This window comes from Metopolophium dirhodum, chromosome 2 (genome assembly GCF_019925205.1).
Source record: "Metopolophium dirhodum isolate CAU chromosome 2, ASM1992520v1, whole genome shotgun sequence".
NCBI classification, from domain to species: Eukaryota; Metazoa; Arthropoda; class Insecta; order Hemiptera; family Aphididae; genus Metopolophium; species Metopolophium dirhodum.
This window is the reverse complement of record NC_083561.1, coordinates 21,360,796-21,380,249: the sequence shown is the minus strand read 5'-3', so window position 1 is coordinate 21,380,249 and position 19,454 is coordinate 21,360,796. Positions and strand designations below refer to the sequence as shown.

The 19,454-nt window shown below is 28.8% G+C and overlaps 1 protein-coding gene across 3 annotated transcripts; it reads left to right on the top strand.

Annotated features, from left to right (window-relative positions):
• The first annotated feature begins 7,299 nt into the window (after positions 1 to 7,299).
• Positions 7,300 to 19,454, top strand: LOC132938284 (uncharacterized). 3 transcript variants are annotated; one of them, XM_061005030.1, is made up of 3 exons: positions 7,300 to 7,494; positions 10,286 to 10,648; positions 18,231 to 19,454. In XM_061005030.1, the coding sequence occupies exons 2-3, from the start codon at positions 10,637 to 10,639 to the stop codon at positions 18,804 to 18,806; spliced, it is 588 nt and encodes a 195-aa protein (XP_060861013.1). In that variant the 5' UTR covers positions 7,300 to 7,494; positions 10,286 to 10,636; the 3' UTR covers positions 18,807 to 19,454. The 3 variants fall into 3 exon arrangements, with proteins under 3 accessions (XP_060861013.1, XP_060861014.1, XP_060861016.1); XM_061005031.1 differs by lacking the exons at positions 7,300 to 7,494; positions 10,286 to 10,648 and adding an exon at positions 13,848 to 14,156; XM_061005033.1 differs by lacking the exons at positions 7,300 to 7,494; positions 10,286 to 10,648 and adding an exon at positions 13,848 to 14,257.

Below are 19,454 nucleotides of genomic sequence, written 5' to 3'. Positions count from 1 at the left end.
AAAGGGGAACGTGGGGGTCAGACCCCCTACCATTGGCTTTGGAGTGATCATCTTCCATATTGTGTTTGATGTGAATTTTGAATCAGTTCAAATTTTATTCATTGTTCATTATTGTTAAATATTTTACTACCTAAGTAAAAAGTCTTGAGACGGTGGGGGATTTTCCAAATTTCCCCTCCCATTTAGCTAAGTCGTTTTATTTATTTTTTGATCCCCCCCCCTCCTTTCAGAAATCATGTCTACGCTACAGAAATACACATGTATTTTCTTAAACGATCGTTTTATACCGATATGTATCGTTATACTCAAATTTGTTTCTTAAGAATGGTGAATGTATTTATTTAAATTTAAATTGTTAGGTATGTATTTTGGATATTTTTTGGTTATTGTAAAACAAACTTATTAAGAACCTTCTAAGGCCTCTTAGATATGAGATTTTAACTATAGCCACTGTATAAAAATAATTTGAAAATTTTCCACTTTTGAAAAATATTTCAATAATTTAACTTCAAACACTTATAAAACAATATGGTTGATTTACGCTTGGACATTTACGGGAATGGTATATGCTAAAAATTGCTAAAATTACGGAAATGTTAATTTATGCTACCATACTACCATAAGATCATGAACATGTTTCTAGCATTCAACATGTAATTTTAATTTTTCGGAAGAAGCATCTACTTCCGAATATTAAAACTAATCTTGGAAATTGATGGGAAAAGTACCTAAGTTAAATATTCAAAAAAATTTTTTTGAAATACATTGGAACGCAAAGTGAAAAAGGTGGGCAAACGGGAGTCGCTCTGCTGTACCTTTAATAGGTTACAAGTATATGATATCATTGAATAAGAAACGATTCTGAGCGAAAACAGTCAGTCAGCCTATGATATTATTACTAAGTATATTTGATGATATTATTGTGAATAAAGTAATTTATATATAACCTATTTACATGGAACCTTGTTTTAAATTTTCAATACTTAACTATGAAAATTGATCATTTTATACATTTTTATCTAGTTACAAAATTATTTTTAAATTTTGTCAAAATTCAAAATTCAAATGCTTGTAAAGAAAACTGTGCCATATAATTTTAATATTTTTTCAACTGCTATAGTAACAATACACCAGGAGTCTTATATTACATTTTCACGTTTTTTGACACAACAAATAAAATTTTATTGATAGTTATAGAAAAAAAAATAGAAAATTAAAAATGTTCGCAAACAGCTCAAAAGAAATCAAAATGTTTTAAAAATTTTATCAAGTGTGGGAATTGATAAAACAAATATATAATGTAAATTTCATGTATCTACAGTTTTTCGTTTTTGAATTACAACAAAATAAGAAAATTGCTACATGAGAAATCGAGTGAATATCCAAATGTTGTTAAAATATGAACTTCAAACGCCCAGAAAAATTTAACTTGACTCTCTGGTAGACATTTTTTTTTTGACGAACTAGGTAGACGAACTTATGATGAATCTTTTATTGCATTTTCAAGTTTAAGATTTAAAATGAAAATTTTTATGTATTTCTAACTAAAAATAATTTACACATTTTCGTGATTTTTACGTATTTTGTCAAGATTTTAACTTTAAATGCTTATAAAAAAAAATTGTGACTGGATTTTTAATATTTTTAAAATATCATTGTAACAATTTTTTTTTGTCAATATTAGCTCACCATTTGCATGAATTTACAAGCCAAGTTTTTAAATTTGCACGACACTTCTTCATCCGTAAAATAAAACGTCCATGAAGAGAGCCAGAATTAGATGAGTCTTCTAGTAACTAGTAGAAGTAGTAGTACTAGTACGTTTCCAAACAAAAATCCAATGAAAAACGTTAGAGGAATGAATATTGATTACACTCTATATTTTTGGAAACTTTAATTCAGAAAAATGATATAAATGTAATAAAGTGATACCCAGCTGATACCCATACAAAATATAATGAAATAAAAAGCCGTTGGTTCTCAAAATAGTTTTTGATAATTATTACTTGATATTTACTAAATACCATCTGAGAATTGAATATTACAAATAATTACAGAATATTTTGTTTTCATCTTTGACAATATTCTAATATAGGTGTAGCTTGTAGGTACGGGCCACGAGGTAATATGGCCGCATATATATATACCCGCGTGTCATAGTACATTTATAGAGTACCTATATACCTATACTACCTATATACACTAAAAAAAATCCATCGAAGTGATACACCACAATACGACAATACACCATAGTAGCATATTATTATTGAGTGGAGTTTAATGTGTGCAGACGTGCAGTAGTCGGTATCGCTTAAAATAATGATGGGCTATAGGTACCTATTACTATTGAAAATAAACTATTAGTGATAATATCATACTACGATGAGAATGTAAGTATGTTATGTTTGTTAGTATTTTCTTAAATTAATAAATGGTATATTGATATGTAGTAATATTGTAATATTGCATTGAAAATAAATGATATAGATTGTATATTTAAAATAAACGTTTAAAATGAAAGAATATAGGTTAGCCGTTTGCCGATTATATAATAGCACAACAATTAATATAATGATATATTTTAATCACCCCCCTCCCGCCATGGCACCATCCATCACGGTCAATTTCAGATACGCTACTGCCCTTGGTTGCGCCAATGTTGTGCCCTGCTCCAGTGCTCGCTGCTCAACATCGTAATAGGTACTATATTTAGTATGAAATATGTAGGTTTTATTGTCTAATCCTCTAATGACTTATATTTTTTATTTTATTTATTTTACGGGCTGAACCTATTTTTACGTACAGTTTATAGTTAATTATTTGCAGACTTCAGTAGATAACTTAGACATAATAAAAGGTGGTTATTCACATTTACAAATAAAAATTCGTTCTTATAGAATATGGTTACAATAATGAGTATAATAATAATAATAACATTATGTTTAAAACAATATTAGCCTAGGAATAAAGTTTAATATATACCTATTAACTATTACCTATTTTACCTATTATACTTTTATTATTATTTAACGTGGTACTGGAAATGTTCAGTTAAGTACAGCTTTAGTTTTTGAGCGGAGCAATGAATCTAATATTGGTTTAACAATGATACGTAAAATCGGTTTTTTTTTTTGTTTTAGGTAGGTAATTCAAAAACTGTATTAGTTTAAAACTGTAAAGACTTGACATTTTCATCAAAACACCAGCATTTTCTAAACATGATATAATTTTCAAAATATTATTGCTCATTTTGTGGTATTTATAGATAGTTGAAATAATTGTCTTCTTTTTTTTAGTTTTTTTTTTTGATTTAGGCATGCATATGATAACATCTAAGAATAAAATGTTATCCTAATATTCAAAAAATCCAAAGAAACTTGACATTATGTTATAAATGCTTAACTATTTAAGTAATATTAAATACAAATGTTTTTCTTGTCATCATTGACAATCAATATCCATATCACCCTCCCTCCCAACCATGGTATGCATACCAAAAAAAGCTCATAGACGCCACCGAAGAATACTATAAAAAAAGAGAAAAGATTTTGTTGTAGGTACCTACATGGTGTCCCATGATAATTTACCCATTAAGATATTTCCTGAGGGCTGAGATAATAAACTTATTATAAATCTGTTTTTTTTTTATTAGACTCACAAAGACAAGGACTACATGTATTATATTAGATTCTGAGTGTAACGATTATAATGATGTGTGTTTTTTTTTATTTTCGTGTCTGTGTACACGATAGGTATAGTCGAATAATGCTTCAATTTTCAACTTCAGTATCTTGTTCGATGGGAAAGTGAATATTGTTGGTGCATTGGGGGGTCAAAATTTAAAAAACAGCATAAAAATTAAGAAAAAACGGGAATTTTTACGCAAAATATTTTGATTTGTTTTGAACTGTTTAGGAACACTTTTAGTTTCCAATTTTATAAGTCTTTTTTCTATGAATGTCAATAAAACTTTATTTGTTGAGTAAAAAAGCTTGAATATTTAATACAAGGCTCCTATTATATTGTTACAATGACATTTGAAAAATATTAAAAATCCTTGGTCACAGTTTTTTTTATAAGCATTTGTAGATCAAAGCTTGACATAATACGAAAAATCACGAAAATTAGCAAATTATTTTCAGTTGAGAATTCATAAAAATTTTTCTTTTTAAATCTAAACATTTACGTGCCCACCCTTTTTTTAATTTAGTTATTTTTTGGTAAAAAAGTTAAAAATTAATTTTTATTTCTCATATTTTTGAAACAATTGAAGATAGCCATTTTATAGAAATTAATTATTTTTTTAAATTTTGAATTCCTACATATTTTGAATAATCTCATGATTTTTAATTATTTTTTTAGTTTTAAGTAAAACAGCAAAAAACCAGTTTTTGCCCGGGTGGTGAGTCCCCCTCTACGGCTAATGAGTATATCCTCACGGGGCATCCTGGATATTATTATTAAGGGGCGCACACGAATTGCGTACCAAAACAGGTAAACGAACCTTTTTGAACGAATTGCGTCCCGGACGCAATTCGTGTTACCTTTTTATCTACAGTTGAGTGGTTCTTAAAATGACATTGAAATAATAAAGATATGTCTGTGAAAACATAATATCGTATATAATAAATTGTCATATTCACATATTTTTAAAAAATTTAAATTGTAAAATCATAATATCATAGGTATAAATGGTCATATTCACATATTATTAAAAATAAATAAATTAAAGCTGTGAAAACATAATTTCGTATAGGTAATATAATAAGTCGTCATATTCACATATTTTTAAAAAAGTTTATTAGATTTATAAGTCATAGGTTAATATCAAAAGTATTGATTTAATTTTGTCTATATTTATATTTATTGGCTAATATGTTAACATAATCTTTAATCGTGATTTCAATAATTTCAAAATCCATGAATTGTGAATTTATTTAAAAAAATTTAGTACAGTTTAAAAATTTAGTACAGTATTCAAAAGTTCCATCTACATAAAATACACTTATTTTGCTAAAAAAGCTTAAGTTAGTTTGACATGAAAACATAACTATGCCAGTGTCCAAGTTATTAAATACAAATTGTTCGTTGTCGGTAGTTTTAATTTCTATCGAGTTTAAAATAGAATGAACATCGCTTATAGTTTTTGGTAATTGAGGGTAACTGCAGGTTCTACGTGCATAATGCATATTATTTTTTATATACGTAATATCAGTTAATGTTAGTGTAGACACGTTTTCATCTTTTAATTGTCTATGAAATAATTTAATAAGTCGTTCTGATACGTCTGTAACTGCTTTCCGTTTTAAACTATTGCTAAACTTTTGGCGATTCAGAATTTTTAATTCTAGTTTTTCGTGAATGTGAATTAAATTACTAACACTAACCTTTAGTTTATCTTGTGTATCTATCCGTAAAAAAGATCTGCAGTTTTTATTTGTACATTTCCATCTAATATCTAATATTTTTATAAAAATATCTATAAAAGTACAAACCCACTAAAAGCTAGTTTTCATATAATAATAATATTTGTGATAAATATTTAAATTGTTAAAAAATTTTAATAAATTTGGAAACCACTAAAAAATATCTTAAGGAAAAAAGTAACATGAATTGCGTCCGGGACGCAATTCGTTCAAAAAGGTTCGTTTACCTGACTTGGTACGCAATTCGTGTGCACCGTTATTAAGTAGGTAGGTACATTTAAACTTGTAAACAAAATATTATTTAAATATAATATAATCACATTTTTTGTCCGCATTGTAAGTCGGTAGACGTATTGTATCATTGTCTCCTGTGTAGCTCCTGCTCCTCACTACTGGAAATTATCATATATATTTGTGGTGTTGAATTAAATTATAAGGGTTATAATAGTATAGGTACATAGTTCATTCCTACAGGACTACACGAGTTTCGACTTATGACTTATATGACGATCGAACTAATCGAAAATTATTCGAATGTATCTATACACATATTGTTCAATAATAATTGCTGCTTCATACAATTTGCCTAATAAATATTAATAGAAAATCCAAATTAATACAATTTTAAATAAAAATATTTTTAATTAATTGTGTTTATTAATATGCCATGCTTATTAGTTATTATATTAGTATACTTTAACAAGATTATATTGTAATTATCATATAATTATTTATATATGCATATTTTTCCATTTTCTATTTCATATAAATTATAAAACCCAGACCGGATGTTATAGCAATATCTTGATGTACTTAATACAGAACAATCTTCCTTTATTTTTCACGTGAATCCAACACAAGTAGGTAAGTTACTACATTTTATTATCACGATTCTTTAATCATCAGACACAAAAAATTACTTAAACATATTATTTACTGGTTGTCTCTTGCATTTAAAAGAAATCGGTATATAAATCATTATAATCATTCTACTTGAACACATTTGTATTTGTATTTATTAATTTTAAACTATAATGATTTAAAACTACTTAATAGTTCAGCTATTAAATTCAGCTTACGGTAATTGTATTTACATTGTTATATATCTAAACGCACTCTGTACTATATTATATTAGGTAGGTTATGTATAATAGACGAACAAATAACAAAAAGCTAATCACTGCTTTCTGTACAATTATTTAAATTCAATAGGTACATAATATATACAATTCTTGATTTATGTCTTAGATGATTAGTTATAATATCTGCCAATCTATGACCCTTGATACATTCATTTTTAAAAGCTATAATATAGCTGCAACCTGTTGTGCATATAATATAATAAATATTTACTAACAAATTATACAAACGAATTATTAACGAGTCAAACTATTTCAGGAATTATAGGGCTTATGTAACTATTATTATGTATCATCTAGAATTTAGAAATTAACTCTACTTTTCAAGAATTATTTTGGATTTAAGGAATAACAACAACGCATAACATGTACTTAAAATGTATTTATTTATTTATGTATATTTTTAATTTTAATTTAGCTAATGAAACAAATCGCATTTTCGCAAGTTAAGTGAATGTATTGTAAAAACAAAATCTCGTTGTTCTCGACGATATACCGTGACAACGAATATCTTAAACTTCGTCTTATAACATAATGCAGATACACAGATAGTATAATATAGCCACATATATTATAGCTCAAAAATAAAAACGACAATGCGCCTGCATGTCTCAGATGACTGCAATGACGATTATTATTATAATTTATATTAAAATATGATAATAAATAATAATAATAATAATAATACTAATATGTAGGTATATTATTCAATGATTGCAACATCGCACATAGCTGTCTGATCCGGTGAGACTTGTCGGATAGGAGCTGGTAACATCGTGTGGTACATGCGACCGGCGCAGTCTCTTCGCAGACTTCGGCCGAAACGCACCGGGCGCGCTCTCCCGCCGCCGCCATCGCCGCCGCCGCCGTCGTCACCTTAACTGAACGACGTTCGATCACAAACATACCACATAAACCTACTGTATACCGTAAGTACCTATTGAAAATTCACACACAAGTTTTAATATGAAAAAAAAAAAGATTTTCGCGTTTTTCCACGTTCAACCGGTACCGACACGATATTTTCTGCCCCCCGTCTTATACCTACGTTATATTATTGTTGACTTTCGCGAATAGAGGGGATATCTGATAACGCGATGATGTCCAAACAGACAGGAATCCTCCCATGGCAAGGACTGGTATCGTGTGTCCTTGAACTGTTGTAGGTAGCTATTATATTATTATAGCATAATATTATATTATTACAAGCACCCGACCGCAGTCTTTCACTTTTGCCACGACCAACTTACGACCACCGCCGTCCAACCGGATTAATAATAATAATAAAAATAATAATAATAATAATATACCACTCGTATTGCTTAACACTTCGTCAGTCTGGTGTAATCCAGGTCACCGACACGCGTGGATGACATAACTTTTCGTCGGTTTTAGAACATGCACTTGGGTCCGCGCATACTGCAGTTAGGCCATGGTGCAGTGGCCTGTATTTAGACTTTTGCCATCCGCCGGACAACGCAGAATTGAGTCACACATCTCATAAAAATTGTACAATTTGTTTTTTATGTGATGTGCTAAGAATAATTTTTAAAAACTCTCTAAGTATATATATATAATTTATTTTATTTCAATACTTACAAAAATGTAAAATTTAGTTTAATCTTTAACGAGTTGAAATAATGAAATATATCCGGTTACTTATGATTATTGCCACCCCTTTTAAACTGAAAGGGAAACACGGGACTGTTAAACCCGTTAAATTCAACCCTGAATAAGTACATTACCAAATCGAATGAGGATGAAAATAACTACGTGGGCATCGCATCACCGTTATATTTCGCCTTGTCGGCTGCTTGACTTGGCTTGACCAAATTTCATAACGATTGAACACTTGACGCATTTCAATAGTGACGTTTGCGCTCGATCGTGAATCCCGGACCTTTACAAAGATGATGGCAATGATTCCAAATGTCTTGAATTATATACCTACACGTCGGTTATCGTTTAAATCTCTTGACTTGAATTTACTTTATAATATTATTGTAGTTGTCGATATTTCGAGTTCTATAGTGTCCAGTACTGATGAGACCAGACATTAGTCACAGAGTGAATGCGACGAGAGGGGCTATATTTATTATTCGTGCTAAAACTGTGGTGCCCAGCTGTATAGATTATACAGAGCTGCATGTAAAACGTACCTAAACATATTATATATGTTGAAATCATTTAATATTTAGACAAATAGACGTACCTACTATTATACCTATTCATACATACATACGTGATGATGATGATATATCGTGGAATGAATCTGTAATGAATAATGATATTCAACGGGTTAAGGACGCTTCGCAATAAGGTTGAAAATACATAGCTATATAATACGCATTATACACAGGATTACCAACGGTTCGGTATCGTCCGGACGTCCAGGTTATTGGCATAATCTGATAATTGATCTGCTCATATTATGTTCGGTCAAAGACTTCAATTAGTTAAAATTGGTTTTAAATTGAAAACAAAACTACAGTTCAGAAACCTGTATTAACGCACTCCTCACTCTTGAATATAGCGGACACCTCTCTCGAACGTATACAATATGAAAATGATAATGCCGCGGTAAAAAGATTAGTATTTAAAAGTCCCTGTCTACAACGGACACTTTTGGTGGTTGTGTGACCGTCCGTTATATTATACAGCTAGGTTTAACTATATTTAATTTTAAAATTTATTTGCCTACCTAGTTATAATAATAAGCGTAAAACCACTGAAATTGCATATAGGAATTAAGAAATATTATATACTATGTGTTGCCTATGTTTATCAATTAGTTAAAAATTATATTTTGTATTACAGTTTAATGCTTATAGGTATTCCAAATTGATAAAATGTTCTTATAATTTTTAATTACATTTTCAATTTTGGTACCTCCATATCCAAACAGTAAACTCATAGGTACTGTCCAGTATGACAGTATATCCACTTATCTTTGAATTATTTTATTTAATAATACAATTAAAATTTGAACCCACGATTAATTATTAGTTTTGTGTACCCATTAGATTTGTGAGTTATTATGAGCAAATTTACGATAAAAACAAATTACAATTATTTTTTAAATTAAATCAAACAAGTATAGTAATTTACTTATTTTTATCTTTTATCATATTCTATTTTTTTAGATAAATATTATGTAAAATTTTCTTATAATTTTAATTTTACGATTGCACTGTGTGTGCTAAATTGTTATGTAACCAAACAAGAATTTATACTGTATAATTTTTGCAACTTGAATTACAGTGCCTATTAGCCAGTAGGACCAATATAGTTGGTTAATCCGTCAATTATGCAAAAAAATGTTATTTTGTGTAATAATATAATAATAGGAATTATTAAATAACACATATAAACCTGTGTAAATAGTTTTTAATGGATACTCAGTAATATGTGTAACTCAGTAGAGGATCCAGAAATCACCCAAGGGGGGGGGGCGAATTTTCAAAAATTAAATTACCTTTTTTTTAGCTAAATATTATAATCAAAAAATAACGTAAAAATATAGCCCAAGGGGGCGAACACCCCTTTGCCCCTTGTACTTGCCACTGGTGTAATTGTTACCGTTTTTACATATGTACCTATCTAGTTCAGTGCACACATAAGCTACAAAGTTTATTCTGAACATTTTGTTATATTAATCTTAATATGTTATCATATTTACTTTACTAGGTATTTTATTATGTTTCCTTTTTTTTTTTATAGAATTGTGCTGGAAGATGGCTTACTGGTGGCTATTGCAGTCGGCAATGTGGTACACCGCTATTATGGTTCTGGCTAATCCTCTGATGCCCACTTTAATCTTTGAGGTTTTGCCCAAGCTGCCATTGCTCATTATTCGTCGTTTAGGTACCATTCCTATTGAATCTATTTAACGAAACTCAAATCACCTGTTTGGAGTCCCGTCGAAATCATGAGTTCAACACAAAAAAACAGTGGCAGGAAGTTGACCCGACGGCCTTCTGACTAGTTTATATCTGTACGGACAGTGCCGTTGAAAACTACAGTCCAACCGAACAGTGTCCGATCGACGTCCAACACAGCCCGAATACAATTATGAATTTTAAGGTATGCTAATGTACACAATTTAAATACCTACATATATAAGTAAAATTTACTTGGCTTTTATTTATTTATCATTTATCTATGTGATACATTTTATTCAACAGTTGACTATGTTTAATTTACTTATAAATTGTTACAAGAAATAGGAACTCTCAATCGTAGTAATATTATAATAAAAAAATAATAACGATAATAAAAGAAATTAGTTTACTTAACAGATTTCACCCTTGAAAAATATATAAGTTCATGCAACGAAATAAGTATAATTTTAATGATCACTTAATTAGGATGGTCTATTTTACTTTTAAATGTATTATGCATATTACCTACTAATCAGTATTCTATTATCAAAATAGTTTTAATATTAATTAATGCAAAGAAAAATGGCTAAAAGTTTAGTTAAATTTAACTTAAAATATACAAAGCATAGTTTTTAAGAAAACAGTCAAAAATATTACGTACTTACTTACTAGAAATATATTTATATTTTTAATACAATTTTTTCCACGTATTATTTGTTTTCTTTCTTCGACGCACGTGATCACGCACAACTTAATAAATTTGTAATTAGCAGAATCTATGAGTAGGTATGTAAAAAATATCAAAATTTAAAAGCTAAAAATAAAGGCTTATGTACCTACGACTCATCATTGGTTCTGCTCACTGCTGAATACTGTTTTTCTATGTTGATCGTTGGTCAGATAGAGAAAATAAATAGTGCACCGACATAAACATTGTGTACCTACATTATGTGTTTATATGTTTACAACAAATTAAAGTATATTAATACCTAATACCATTCTTACTGATAACAACTCGTACATATATAGTACACATATTAGGTACATATTTCTCTTTTATTATTCATATTATTGTAGAGAAAAACAAACTTTTAATGTGTTAACAAATTTCTTTTTATATTATATTTTTAATAAATAATATAATATAATTATAAAGAAAGTTCCTATTTCACAAATATTTTTTATTATTTTAATAATCATGATAATAGGTAGTTGCTAAATTTATATAGTTAAATTATGATTGAAATACAATAAAATATGATAATAGGTACCATGCAGCATAGGTACCAGCTGGTACCAACTGGTTGATGTTAATAAATAATAATACAATTTTAAATAATAAATATGTCTAGGACACGTTCAGTATTATTTAGAAAATTATTTAAGTTTATATTATTTGTACAATTAGTTAATAGCCGTATTACTCATAAATACATTAGGTACTAAAATTCATAAGAAAATTACTCAGTGAATTTTATATTTAATTAAATTTAATGTGGTGGAAACAATAACAAATGAAAAGTATTGGTGCTTAGGTATTAGGTATTTTTAGTAAACAAATTTCAGATGTATGAAATAAAATATAAATATCTTACTACAAATAATACTTAAGTATATTTAAAAAGGAAATAACATGTGTGGTATAACATACTATATTTATTTAAATATAAATATAAGTACTTGGTCATGGTGAGTATTTGCAAATGCATTAAAATATTTACAGGAGTGACAATTACATATTTTCCAATAACTTCCTGGATTGTGAGATTTATTAAGTGTGAAGATAATACAAACAACTTTACCGTCTATCTTCAAGGACTTAAAATCTGTACAGAGTACAGTCACTATAAGATGTTGTGATGGAGATATGTTTTCTTAATTCTTACATAGGTACTTAGGGTAAATAGAGCGCGTATACCTATACTATAGATGGTAGGCATCACCAATGTGTGGGAACATATTTCAAGGATCACTAATATTTAAATTTACTTCCGTGGTAACAGACTTATAACGGCTATAAGATATAAGTATAACACAAAATTAAATATGACGTGATAAGTTAAGTATAATAGTAATTTAAGTTTAAAAAAAATTATAATTACAATTTAAAATAATAACTTATTTGTATATATTATTATTTGTATTTACTTGTTCTAATAACAATTATTATCTTTTAACTTTTTTAGTAACCGAATACGTACATACCAATCTACCTATAGATAAATAAAATGTTTTATATTTATATATATGGATATTAAAATATCGTATGTATTTATATTTTTACTTTCATTACATTTTAATTCGAAAACTATGTTCTTATAATCGTTTCTAGTTGGGAATTAATTCACACAATAGCACATATATTAAAATAAACGATAAATAATAATGATTAATGGCAATTAAATAGAAATACGAAGAACGCATATATATTATTATAGTCTATTAGTAGGTAATGCAATTACAGTTTCGGACATTTTGTCATTTTAATTTATTGTACATAGTAAATTAACGAATTAACATTTCATATTTGTGTTATTGTAAAATGCTATGTTCTTGTGTTCATAAATAAATACTCAATACGGTATTGGATTGTACATTTGTACAAAACTGTCGACCGAATATAAAACATCTCTCACTCTGTCCACGTCTTTAAGTACAGCCAATACACGGTATAAAACGGTATGTTATTGAATTTATATTTACATTTTTTTAAAAACTGTAGTATAATAAATATGTCAAGTGTAATGAATATCAATAATGCAGTAAGAAAACAAAATTATTTCGTGGTCTAATATTTTTAAAACCATTGTTTGATCACTTTGAAAATGCATTTAAAATGTTATATTTTACTTGCTTCTTACACATTGATCATTATATGCATGAATAACAAACTCAGAACATCTAAAAATTCATCGTACATCTTAATTTACAGTCCTATACTTAACTAGTTAATTGTAAACATTATTTGAGTGAAGAACACTCGAGTTGCAACATTCAGTTTTATTTTAAAATTGTTTTCATTAGTAGTGATTTTCATTATTATTAATTACACATAGATAAAAAAAATGCATTAAAAATAGGTTGTTTTCGTGAGTTAAATATTCTATGTAAATATTTGTGCATGAATAGTCATAACTCATAGTACCTACACAATAGTCTAATTTAATATGCAGTTATACAAGTTTTAACTAACATACCTATTACCTGTACATACACATATATACATATGTATTATATGTTATACAACTTTAACGTAGGAAAAAAGTTTTCATAAGAAAATAAACAACAATGACTAGGTTATCGAAGAAAATAATTTATTTATATGGTATTGTAAGTAAATAAGAACTGAAGGTTAAGAACCACTTTGTGTTTTGATCTGTATTAGAACATTATTCAGTCGTTTCTAAGTCGTTTGTAATCTATGGTTGTCTGTTGTAGTTTACAGAGAATGCTATTACCTATGTACAAAATCTAAACTATTCGGAATTAATTTTGACTTTAATCGTTCTACATAAATTGACCGAAGTGCGATACTGCGATAAGAACATTCTTGTTTATAGTGTTCAATTTTTATTGTAGGTCCATATCAAGAGTTTTGTTGACCAAGTGTAGACGTATGTCATGAGTTTCGAAATATTTTTAATTGTTGTTGTTTAAAATTACATCGAAGTACACCGAGTTTTATCCGCAGTCGATTTTTTTAATTTCAAGTAATTTTACTATTTTATACGCTAAATTTAAGTAAAGCATAATATTTTGATAGGTCATAAAAAGCTTAGTCGTAGCAGTAGGTATATAATATATTATAATAGTGAGTATTACATTTTCCTAACAGATAGAACAAATTGTATAGTAATAGTTATCAATTAAGTGAATAATTTTAACGGAATAACCGAATAACAATGTAATGTTTGTATTCTTTATGTTATATTTTAAATTTAATTTTTAAAAAATACATTAATAACTAATATTATATCGTGGAATGTATAGTTATCTTGTACAACCCATTTGAATATAAGTAACGTAAAAAGTTATTTTAAATATGTTTAAAAAAATAAGTTACCTATAGGTACTTTTACATATTATATTAAAAAAACAAACTTTTTGAATTCTAATAATTCTTATAATTGTTTATTGACACGTTGAGCTCAACAAAAATTAAGTAGACATTTTATTTTCTTAGTATGTAGTATACTTTATTTTTATTATTTAAGTACTTGAATTTAAAGTTATGTACTTTTTCTTAAATATTATGAAGAATTTTATGAGATTTATAAAAAAATTATTATAGTTATAATAAAACAGTCGCCATTGTATATACTATATTATAATATTATCTATTTTTACGATATTTATGTATGTAGGTTACTTATTTTTATTTTTCAACATTTAAATTAGGTAAGTAAACTTAAGTACTTAACAGTATTCGTGTTACTTTAAAGACAGTGACAATTTTCTGTATCGATACTACTCGAAAAATGTTTATTTTTTCTTGAGCTGTTAGACGCAATAAACCTTGATAAATATAAAACATTGGACTTAAAAATCAAATACAGTTTCAGCTAATTGTTTCTTTGAAAAAAAAAAACGATTATAATTAAAATAATGAGAGATTATGATACAATTATATGTTATAACTATTTAAATAAATGTATACATTTTGTCTTTCTATAATTTTTATATTTTATAGTATTTTAATTTTATCATGACCTCTAAAAATTAAAATTAAACAGCATCCATGGTTCACTTGTTATATCATTATTTCTTAGATGCAATTAAATACTAAATGAAAATCTATATAATATTAATATAGTTACTGTAAACATTCTTTTCTTAAATATTAGTTTACCTAACTAATTTAACCACTTTAATTTGCTTAACTTTAGTTATATAATAAATTATATACATTTTATTTTAACCTTACTTGTTCTTACCTTTACGTATATTTTATATAAGTATTAATCGGTTTGGTAAAAATAAAGCATTGTTGTAGAGACATTAGACATAAAACACATTCATTTATATAATAATTCTCTGCGGATACATTTTTGTTTCATCAGTATATGTACTGTATATGTTCAAGGCAAGTTTGAATTAATTAAATAAACTAGTTAGACAACTTCTAACGCAATATTGTTCATGTTCTATATAATATTTTATCATCATAATAAAAGATATTATATAGTATCTTAAATAGTTATTATTTATCATTAAATTATTAATTTATGAGATGCTTGATTGAATTGCATCTAGATAGTTTAATCAACATCTAGATAATTCAATAAAACTTACAATTAACGAAATATCTAAGTATAAATAAATAATATATTTGTTAAAAAAAAAATCTGGTAATAAAAACATTGGATTGGCGTAGATTTTAAATTAAGTTATTTTATAATATTTTAAAATAATGTACAGTATCTATTTACTGCAATATAAATATAACTGCATGCTTTTGACATATGTTATCAATATTTGGCTTAAATGGAATGTTAAATCTAATTTTTGATATATTATCGAAATTCTTCATTAAATTTATACGATTATTCAAAATAGATTAAAGGTTATACTTTAAATATCTTTAATATTAAAAAAATAATCAGGCAATACATCAAATATGATAATTTTGTAGTTAAATACAAATTTAATAATAACCTAACCTCTGTTATCAGTAAGACTAAGCCGGAGTGCCGGATATGTTAAAAATAATAATCTATGTCATACCATTTTTTAAACCGTAGGGCGTAGGTATATGTGATGAAATGGGGTTTTAACAACATGTTGTTTTACATTCACTGCAAATTTAACTGCAATTGGCGTTAACCTAAATAATATTTGAAGTACATACATTTTATAAGCACAAGTTGGTTATGCAATGCAAATAATAAGTAAATACATTTTTAACAACGATTTCGGCACATTTCTTAAACTAATATTATACATATATTTATAAGGTCATATTTGTGTTGTTCCAAGTTAGAATTGAGAAAATAAAGTTAATTTTAACTATTTTAATTTAAAAATATATATTATATATACTTGCCTAGTTACCTATACTTTGTTAACTATTGAATAATTACTTTCTTGTTACTTTAAACCACGAATGAGACTGAAATAATATTTATTTTATTAGAACATCGTGAGTAGCTTTAATTCAGTAATTTTTAATCGTCAAGGTATGTCACCTATTGGCTATTTGTATACAACAAATAAAACACGATACCTATTTGAGCACAAAAACATGCATTTATTGATAACATTTTATTATAAAATATTAGATGAGCAGGAAAAATATTCGTAAAAAGTGAAATGCGAATATAGTTCGCATTGTATAATCAAACCAAATACCTATATCGATTAAACAGGAAATATTTTAAAAATGTATGTATCTATAGGTATATTATATTAATTAATGATAAACAGGATTATAAAAATAAAAACGTGTCGGTATAGGTAAGGGTTATATAAAATATATGTTCTGTACTTATATTGTGCTATAAAATACGTTTTTTGGTAAGGATATTTTTTTTAAGCTGTGACTTGATATACACTCAATATCCATAAAAATAGCTAAATACGTTCCCATAAAGTTCACCGTTATTAATTGATTAAAACGGGTAAAATTAACAGATATAATGGTGCAAACTTGAAAAAAAAAATGATTTCAAAAAAATATCATGTTCTCATAATATATTGTGTGCTTGTAATAACTAATAACTATATCTTGTACGTGATTATAATACCCTCGAATATGACCGATGATGACGTGTGTGTGTTATTGTTGTGCTGCCCTCGTAGTATGCGAGAAACGTAAGCCTGCCTGGTATTACCGTATGCGTATTATATATTATATTTCTGCCAGTGCGAAGTGCGGTACGCAATTCAGCCTCATAATAATAATAATAAAAATAATATTCGTAGGTCATTAACGCGTTTCGCAAATGAATCCATTATTTCGATGAACCCGAATCGTCATAACGATCAGGGGTGACTACTAAAAAAACTCGCAATATGACGTGTGCGTTGTCCGTATAGGTTGGGCACATGAAATTTTGCAGCCGAATCCGAAAACGATAATTATATAATTACATGACATACCTAACCCTTAGTTGCGTTAAAAACTAACTAATTTAATACTATTGCAATATAAATAATTTATACTTTAGACATAATATCTATAGGTATATTGAATATGTAACAGCGTCACAGCAATCAGTACATATTCACACTGAACACAGCTAATGTTACCTTACGAAGGTTATCTTAATGGTATTACATTTATCAATTTAATACGTATATAGTGACTATATTATACACACCATGTGTATAAAAACCAGATTACTTTGTTTTTACTTTATTGAATTATAAATTGTTTACATTCGTTTACGACGGTAATTTTACGTACTCTAAAGAGATGCAGGAGCCTTATCTGGGAGTGGGGGGACGGGGAATTGTTTCCCTCTTCCCCAACTTCTTTTTTTATCTTAATTATTTAATTTTTTTGACACTTTTTTATCCGACTGCACAGCGAGAATGTTCTATTACTTAATGCACGAATTTAAATATTATCACTCCAGTGGGTTGGAATCTAACAGCAGAAAATTGATCTCGTAAATGCACATGTCTTTTAAGTTACCTATATCATATTATTGTAATACCGAGTACGCACCCTATGGAAAAATGGTCGAGGGACGTCACCGATTATTTTATAAATATACACGACCACAATATAAATCATATTATATACCTTATATACCTAATAATATTTTAATGACCGTTAACAGGTGACCGAGTCGGCCGGGTCCCGCCACACCGCAGCCACCGTGGTCGGTTGGGGAAACGTACGGGCCGTGGTGTTCGTTGCAACAGTCATGTTTGCGGCCCAGCTCGCGGCCGCGCAACAGGTGGCGTTGAAGGCGGGCCGCTTGCCGCGCGTCTACAACGCCCTGATCACCACCGATCAGCGTCTGTTGCCCAGCCAAGCGGAACCGATCGTCACGCCCGTGTTCCGACCGCTCCAGTTCCTCTACCAATGGCCCGAAGTGAGGTACGCGGCCGCCCCGTCGTACCCGTCGTCGCGGTCGGATGCGGAGGCGTCTGGTACCGACGACGGATCGTCCGGACACGAAGTGTCACGGCCCGTCGCTGCAGCGGTCTTCGAGAACAACAGGCCCGCGGACTCTACGGTCGTCAAGAACAACAGGCCCGTGGACGCTACGGTCGTCAAGAACAACAGGCCGGCAGACTCTTCGGTACCGGACGTACCGCCGCCGCCACTTCCGGTAACGCGTGGCCAGAACGGCGCCGTCAAGAAGAGACCGGAAGAGTATCCGCCCGCGCCCGGCGGTTTCGCCATTTGAACACCCAAGCTCCACTTCTACTCGCCCCAATCAACCACCACCGCAAAGGGTTTAAGTCGACGAGACGAGACGCAGCCCCGTATTGCCCGTCACACGGTCTTCTACCACCGCTGCACGGCCATGTGATAAAATATTATAATATGTAACCTATCATTGCGTTAGGTTTTCCGTCCGGTTCGGTAGAATATTGTCATTATACCACATCGTACGTCCGGGGTTGTTATGGCTCGCACTTTTCTATATCTCACCTCTCGAACTTCTAGAAATTTTAATCGTTTTCGGGCGTCGACAATTTTTACGAACTCGCGTTCACTATTTATAAAATTATAATAATGTGTACATAATATAATAGTACCTATACGCGTATGACTTTAATCGACAGTTTTTAACGCATAATATAATATTATTCTTAAAAAAAAAAAAATATTATTTTTGTTTTCACTTGTGAATTATCATATACGTAGTCGGAGAATTTAATCAAAATTATTTTAGTCATTTTTATCTGATCTGAATGTTATTTTTTTTGACCGGTTTCGTACACTATGAAATCCTTTTATTTAGATTTAAGTAACTACCTACTGTATCCGTGCAAACCACGGTATTGTGTAAAAATATACATTAAAATAAAAAATATTTAAACATTTTAAA